The sequence below is a fragment of the Lathamus discolor genome, chromosome 5, assembly GCF_037157495.1.
Source record: "Lathamus discolor isolate bLatDis1 chromosome 5, bLatDis1.hap1, whole genome shotgun sequence".
Taxonomy (NCBI): domain Eukaryota; kingdom Metazoa; phylum Chordata; class Aves; order Psittaciformes; family Psittacidae; genus Lathamus; species Lathamus discolor.
This window is the reverse complement of record NC_088888.1, coordinates 43,314,762-43,322,655: the sequence shown is the minus strand read 5'-3', so window position 1 is coordinate 43,322,655 and position 7,894 is coordinate 43,314,762. Positions and strand designations below refer to the sequence as shown.

At 39.6% G+C, this 7,894-nt stretch overlaps 1 protein-coding gene across 3 annotated transcripts in view; it reads right to left on the bottom strand.

Moving 5' to 3' along the window:
* Nucleotides 1–219: 219 nt before the first annotated feature.
* MTHFD1L (methylenetetrahydrofolate dehydrogenase (NADP+ dependent) 1 like) overlaps nucleotides 220–7,894 on the bottom strand; it is a 156,937-nt gene continuing 149,262 nt past the window's right edge. For all 3 annotated transcript variants that reach the window (XM_065680562.1, XM_065680566.1, XM_065680567.1), the window contains 2 exons: nucleotides 7,162–7,270; nucleotides 220–3,207 (listed from right to left, as the gene is read on the bottom strand). In XM_065680562.1, coding sequence (XP_065536634.1) covers nucleotides 7,181–7,270 — 90 coding nt within the window. In that variant the 3' untranslated portion in view covers nucleotides 220–3,207; nucleotides 7,162–7,180. The remainder of the gene's footprint in view (nucleotides 3,208–7,161; nucleotides 7,271–7,894) is intronic.

Below are 7,894 nucleotides of genomic sequence, written 5' to 3'. Positions count from 1 at the left end.
GAAAGAGCCCCAGGCCATGCTTGCATCTGGTACTCAACCAGGATGTGGCTGAGGTCCCCTCCTTCCTTGGCATAGTTGTGTTTAGCTGCAGACAGGGACATGACAAGACTAAGTGGCTTATGAGGAATTAAATAAAAGTCACTATTTAAGTAGACAAGATGGCAGATAGAGAACAATATTAAATAATGGACGTACTTTATTAATGAATTCAGACTTGAGACAGTACACACGTACCCTTTATTTTCATGTTGATGGCAACTGAAGGTCTGGGAGTTTGGGTTTTAAAATACAAATGAAGAAACCCGTTGTCTGAAGTATTTCAATGTCATTACAGAAGTAGTTCAGCCGGTGCAATAATAAAGTACTCAGTCACTACAAAAAGCAGATCTTCTGATAACAAACAACCTTACTGTGCTTAACGTGCTTTAGCAAATGCAGGGATAGGCACAGCAAGCTGCCTTATAAAGCTGTGGTCCTGCCCTGTCACAAAATCGGTCAGAGTAGATGCAAAGGCAGGTGCTCCTCACTGCAACTGCACCCATGTAACAACAAATGACACAAATCCCACTAACACCTTAAAAAGTTTTAATTTCAAACCCTTCTTGATGGTGGCCTCAGAACTAGGACAGGTCCACATATGGCGGCAGTTTCTGCAGCTCAGCTGATGGCCAAGAGCTCAATCCCTTTGGATCATGAGACAGAATCTGCACACCAGTGTGTATTATTTTTAACAACTATTCTATTAAAATGTAAAATTAAGGACCAAAAAATGTAGGAGCTCAAGAGACTTTGCAGATGGTTAACTAGATGGGGTAGGGAAAAAGCTAGGACAAAAGGAGAGAGGGTGATTCCAGCTTTCCTTGAATTATCGAAGCTATCAAAACACTGTAACAAATCGTGTGCAAATGACAGGAGAAAAATTACAGGATGTTTGTCAACTCTCAACTAATGGAGCTGGAATGGTCCATCACAGGTGAGAGGCTGATGGGCCAGACGTAAACAGCCCCACTGCATGTGTGGCCTGAAGGGACAATATGGAGACTATGCTATAGAAGGTGTGTGGGTATCAAGCAGCAGTTAGAAATTCCTTATAAAACTTGTTGCTCAGACATCTGTACACATATGGAAGCTTCAAAGGTGGACAGCTAGTGCATGTTTTGTATCCCACACTGCATGGAGATGGGTTCAACGCACCTGCAGGGGAACCAGAATGACTACTTAGTAAGGCACGGTTATGGTTTTCTGAATCTCCCTAGATAAAAAGGAAGGAAAACCTCACTTATTTTTCTTTTAAGGAAAAATAAGTACTAGGAAAAATGTGGCTGGAAACCACACTTATTTTCTTCCAAAAGTCCTTGGCTATTCCTAGGCTAGATAGCTCAGTGTGTGCAAGACTAAATTACAACACCGCCATGTGTATGATATCATGGTGGTTTTTTTGGGGCACAATATAATAGAAAGCATCAGAAATCTCTCTTCCGTGTAGCTGCGAGAGCCACACTTGAATCTTACTTTCCACTGATCTTGTTTGTCCTGCCCCAGTGTAATTAACGCATCCACAGTCTAGGTCATTATAAGCTCTATCCTCTAATCAGGCTAAAATATCAAATAGCTCTATTTTTTTATGTTTAAATTTATCATCACAGCAATCCCCATGGTGCTGGGGGACCACACTATGAATAGAACAGCTCTGAAATGCAGTCAACAGACATTTCCGTGCTACTGCAGGGAAGGCACAGATAATTAAGTGTCCCCAGTTTGCTCTTCTGTCCATAATTATAGTTTTGAGTTTATAAATAACAGAGCATAGTTGTAAAAACCAAAACAAACCCCTCAATTACAATGCAGCTCCTGAGATAATTAAGTCTCCAAATGTGGCTGTGTAGAAGGGAACCAAAACTGCACTGCAGAAGCTCATAACATACAAATGTACGTAAGCAGAGCAAAGCGACAGGATGGAAAACGTCATCAGGAAAATAAACTCTCTCATCATTATTTCACTGCTTTTTACCTAAAAAACAATGGCCTATTGTCTCAATTCACCCTATTGTTCTGTTGCATTTTTTGTTATTGAAGGAACCGACAGTCGGTCAGCGTGCGTTTCCTGAGGAGCAGCAGCTTGAAAAGCTAAATGCAGTATCCTGTGCCTAACACTTGTTTTACTGCAGTTTTAGTTATAACCAGACAAGGTAAGTTGCTGAGATAAATCTTAAACTGTATGCTCTAATTTAACTTGTTTGAATACCCCCTTCAAATAGAAACACTCCAGGTTTACAAGTATGGTGGTTAAAACCGGCAAAATGAAGCAGAACAAAGCTCTGCCCTGTTGCATCCTTGCTTGATGGACATTCCTCTCTTGTTACTGGGTGTTGTGTACTGCCAGGGACATGAGAAGAAAAACTCTAGGTCGGGAGCCAGCACAGCAGGAGGCTCCGTTAGCCACGAACAGGAGCAAAACAGGGATTCAGAAGGAGCAGTGCCCTCTCTGAACAACCAGCTTCACCACAACAAGCACATAATCAGCTGGACAGCCTGTAACATAGGCTTTGGATAAAGACAGACCTATGGACGTGAGACAGCTATGGCTTAAGTGTTTCAAAAGATCTTTGCCCAGCAAGGAAACAAATGATATATTTAAAATCTTTTACAAAATACATGCTCTGTTCTTTCTCTGCTTAATATCTTCCTTGCTTGAAGGTTGGCTGTTGCCCAAATGCATCCAGAGCAACACTTAATGATAGCTCAGAAATGTGCAGTTAATCTGTGTGTAGTTTCAGCTCCTGAATGCCAGGAGCAAAAGTGGATTTTTCAGAGAGAAACAGGCTTGATCACACGGTATAATCATGTTTACGCAAGTTTGTAGATGGCCAAGATAAGGGAAATACTTCCATAAACTCCTCTGAGAAAAGACGAAAACTCTAAGGTGAAAACTTTCTCTTTTTCAATGTCATTTTTATCTACAAACAAGCATAAGCCCAGTAGAGAGCTTCCTGTGCTACAGCAAGAAAAACTAGCCTGCCTCTTTTTTATTTTTTTTAACCTTACAGCTATATTTCATCATAAAAACTAGTTTGAAGAAAGAGTAAACTTTTGCTCTTTGGTCTAGCTTGACATTCCTCCAGAGACACATAACAGGAATATTTCAGATTCATTTTTGTCTCCTACTTGCAGGAAGCAGGAAAGTTGCAGTTCTTCATTTCCAGGCCTCTGAAATGAGAAAGAAAAAGAATTTATACACTGAAACACAACATCTTTGCTTTCTTTAAAGAAAAAAAAAGGCAACTAAATAAAATAGAACTATCACAACTTAAAAGCAGCGTTTTACTGAAATTGCTTATTTTTGCCTTAACCATAAAAACATTTAGTTATGCCACATGCACCTCTCATTTATTATCTGCGTAGCCCTACTAGGTGAGAAACAAAAAGGGGTACTCATATTCCAGTATGATATAGACTTCAGACTGTACCTTGTTGCAGTAAACGTTCCTGATGAAACCCAATACTATTGAATGAGACTTAAATAGGTCAGTTTATTGTTTAATAGGAACAGTTTTGTGGGTGCAAAGGAAAGGTCTTCAAACACCTTCTATCTATATCTGAATGAATGAAGTTGAAAACATTTAGGGCATCAGTTTGGGCATCCTCCCCTCGGGAGCTTCTTTATGGCACTGAAGATGCTCACAGTCAGAGCCCTGGGGTTCCTCCCACATTCCGAAGAGCCCTGAGGGTGGTAAAATACTGGTGTTGTGTATTACAATCATTCTGGTGCTCTGCCAGTTCTGAAGAAGTGCAAGAATGTATCAGCAGCTGTGGGCAGCTATGGCCTTACTAAGTCCTAACCAAGCCAGGAAAACTACCACCCCCCACCGTCAACCCAGATAACCAAAGCTAAACTGGCACAGGAAGAGCAGGCACCTGCTGCTGCTGATTAAATTAGAGGGATCCCTAAAGCTCACAAGGGTCCTTTACAGACTTTACTTTTGCAGAGTGGGTCAGGTTCATAAATGCACCTCACTGTGCAAATAGTACTTTTTAAAACCAAACAAATAAGACACTTCTTCCTACTGGCAGACTTGTCTCCATGTAAATCTTTTTCTGATGGGTGATATATATATTTATATATAAAATATATCCAGACAACTGCTAAGGAAACAGTTTGAACCTTGTTAGTATATGAGCTGGACAGTACAATTTAAATATGATAGTGGCCAGTGATGAAGAATTATCCAGATTCCTTCAGGTTCATTTCCAGGTACTAATGTTTCATTTTTAATGGAGCATGCTGCTCCTCCAGAGCGACTGTAACATTGTGTGTTCCATGTATTAGCTATTTGTCAATAGAAAAGCACCCAAGCTGACTTTTCTGACAGTTATTTTTGCTTTTATGCTTTTTAGAAGATATTCTAATGATAAGTATTTTCCAAATTTTGAGATAACTAGCATCTGCTTCATTAACACAGTGAAGTGGTAGAGAAAAATCAGAGGCTAATGACATCCAGTGTTTCAGCTCAGTAAGAGCCTCACAGAGTTACCCCTCGCAGCAGGAACTTTTGCCTGTACCTCTCTCACAAGCCTCATGAAGAGGACTGTATTGCGGAGGAGAATATAAACTGCACACTAAACCATTCTCAGCTTTGCATGCATGTTTATAATGAAACATCTGCAGCTCTTCCACAAATCTCTATTTTTCAATTACCATATCTGAAAGATTTGAATCAGTCCTAATGAGTTGCCACAATATCATATTACTAGGAATGTTACATTGTACACTAAAACCCTAAAAAAAGAATTCACATAAAGCAGGAAAAAAAAAGTAATGCCTTGCTCTGCCATCATAGAAATAAACTCACAAATATGTCAAACCATAGTATCAGTGACAGTCTGGGTTCACTTCAGTGAATGGGTGAAAGCAAAGAGTAATATTAAACTTCTCTTCAGAAAGCCGTGAGTTAAGATTATATAGGACTATTGTTTCTCTTTATCCAAAATGAGAAATGTACAAATCTAGCCCATGAACTGGATGAATTTTAGGGCTGATGAACACTGACTACATTGTGTGGTGTTCACTGGGTATTACAATACTCTCAAGGCATATATTCATATTGTTAAAGGTAGGGGCACAGGTGAGTATGTGCCTACATTGATCAAAAATATACATGATCAAGCTGTTTTTTTCTTTAAAAGGCTTAATCTTAAGTGAGGCGAATCACTCATCTGTGTCTTGTGCCAGCAATACCTCCATAATGAAATTAAAATAATTTATTAACAGTTGGATATATATTTCCTACCTATTATGTTTTTCTGACTTAGTTAGCATTTCTTTTTACACCTGAGAAAACACCATCACTGACTAAAAGCCAAGTTTAACATTTTCATTTCGTGCACAACTTCAAATGAAAGGCCTTCACAGCTGGAATGGAGGATTTTATCTGCTTAATTACTGTTGTTCTTCAAAACTTGCCAAGCCATGGTTTGGACAGATTTGTGTAAGACTAGGCAGTAAACACCCGATTAAGGAAGCTATGTGAATCTGCATATAGATTTTACATTAGGATTCTACAGTCATTTCAAATGATTCATTACATGACTGACACATGATGAATCAATATGCATGCAATGAAGCCATCAGACATAGAATGCATATCAGTAACACGAATGGGATATATGCCAAGAAGTGGTATGCTTAACACTATCTAGCAACAGAATAGTCAGTTGATGATTTGCATATAAGGTAGCAATTACCTGAGCATGGGGGTCAACTTTCAGGCTAACTGCTTTTTACTTGTCTTGACTGGTACACACAAAATGGCAAAATCTGCTCTCACCAGATGTTATGTGAATGCTGTGACATTCAAGTGTGGGCAAGTGAACAGTTAATTTGGTCTGAACAGTAACCTCACTGGGTTGTGCAAGCCTCCCCCCTCCTCCAAACAATCCATCAAAACACAGAAACAGAAAATGAAAGATGGTTCTCTCAAACCAGAGTAGCAAGGATTGCTAGAGCAGGGCTAAAGCACCTGGTTCCATCACAGTCCTTTTAGCTCATGGTCATGTTGTTGTTCTGGTAAAAGTAACCGTTTTACTCTCCAGACTGATTTAGCAAGGGATGGGAGAGACTTAAGTGATAAGAATAAAGAGACTCATCGCAAACTGGTTTGTTTCAGTTAGGATTACATTGTCTTTTACTTCACTTATTATGTAACAAGGTTAAAATGGGGTAGCGTGGAATATTTTCATAATAACTTGGATTTTAAAGTGAGGAATCATAGAATAGTTTGCATTGGAAGGGACCTTTAAAGCTCATCTGGTCCAATCCCCCCTGCAATGAGCAAGGCCATCTTCAACTACATCAGGTTGCTCAGAACCACATCCAGCCTGGCCAAGAATGACCCCAGGCATGAGGCATCTACCACCTCTCTGGGCAACCTGTTCCCATGTTTCATCACCCACATTGTAAAAAATGTCTTCCTGACATCCAGCCATAATCTCCCCTCATGTGCTACACAAAATTAAAGCAAGACATCAAGAAGATTAAGTGTTCAGAGAAGGGGAGGAGGTAGCAGGCAGCTGCAACCTTTAAGGATAAGGGAGAGAACTCTACATGAAAACCAGACAGGCTAAGAGGGCAGATTTGTGTTTCTGAAATGCTCATTACCATTTGAGAGAGATGATGGCAATCAAAAAAGAAAAGAAAAAACAAAGCAAAGCTCATGATAAAGCTGAGAAACATCTCCCCTGACATCTAGGCAATGACAGAAACACATCACCCCACGAGTAATATCAAAGATGAACTAGATTATTTCTTTTGAGGTGAGTAACAAGACATGATTTCTTCAGAAAGACTTTTTCAATAGACAAGAGCAGTACAATTGCAGACCCAGCTCTTCTCTCTTCCCACTGAGAGCACTGGGAAATCCAAAAGGCACCATCAATATGCAGCATCAGTGCACACCAGCAAAATGCCAGCCACCATTCAGCAAATGGGAAACCCATACAATAAAGCACAAATTATGAAATATTCCCCTAAATCCCCCCAAAACTGTGCGGAGTCCTCAATGAAATCAGGGCCTAGATAAACATCTGGCAACCTTTTTTGTATGCATACTAGAGAGAAACATCCTCCTCCAAGCTGAAACAGGAAAACAAAGGCCATTGACTGACCTGAATTTGGACGTCACTCTCAAAACAATCCTTTCACTTGTTCTGTGATGGGATCAAGGTCAATGTCATAGAAGCATGGCCTTGTGGGCAGTCCTGGCATGGTGCTCATCTGTGGAAACAATAAAATGAAGTTATACTTCTGCACCTGTAAGCAGATAATCACTCCACCCATGTAAACCTTAGATTATGAGAAAGGCTGCATTGTTCATCATGGTCTCAACTGCAGCTGTGATCTTCACCACATTTTTTTGTTTCTGTTAAAAATGTCAAGCTTACTACTTTTTAGATTAATTTTTAAGTGTACATTTCTAAAAGACAGGAAAGAGAAAATAAAAGCCACAAAATGCAGGCTAGCACGGCAACCTAAGAATAAACGCCTTAAGAAAATGAAGACGCTTTGGGACTTGTTCCTCTGAATATTTATCCAGAACATTCACCCATTTATATCTACTGGAAAAAATCACACGGGAAATGGCAAGGACATAACTGCCCAAATTCACCTGCTGACATGAATGTGTTGAACTCAGACCTCTCCCACAGAAAACCGGAATACAGGAGCAGAATTTATCATGACACTTTCATAACTGCTTATTTAATATAAGGAACAAATTGAAAGAGTTCAATTTCACATACATGGATAACAGTTGAATCCTAATTTAGTAGTTAGAACTAGCAGGTTGAGTTATGAAGCTAAAGCAACCCAATTACCTCAAACTATGCATAATTAAGATCC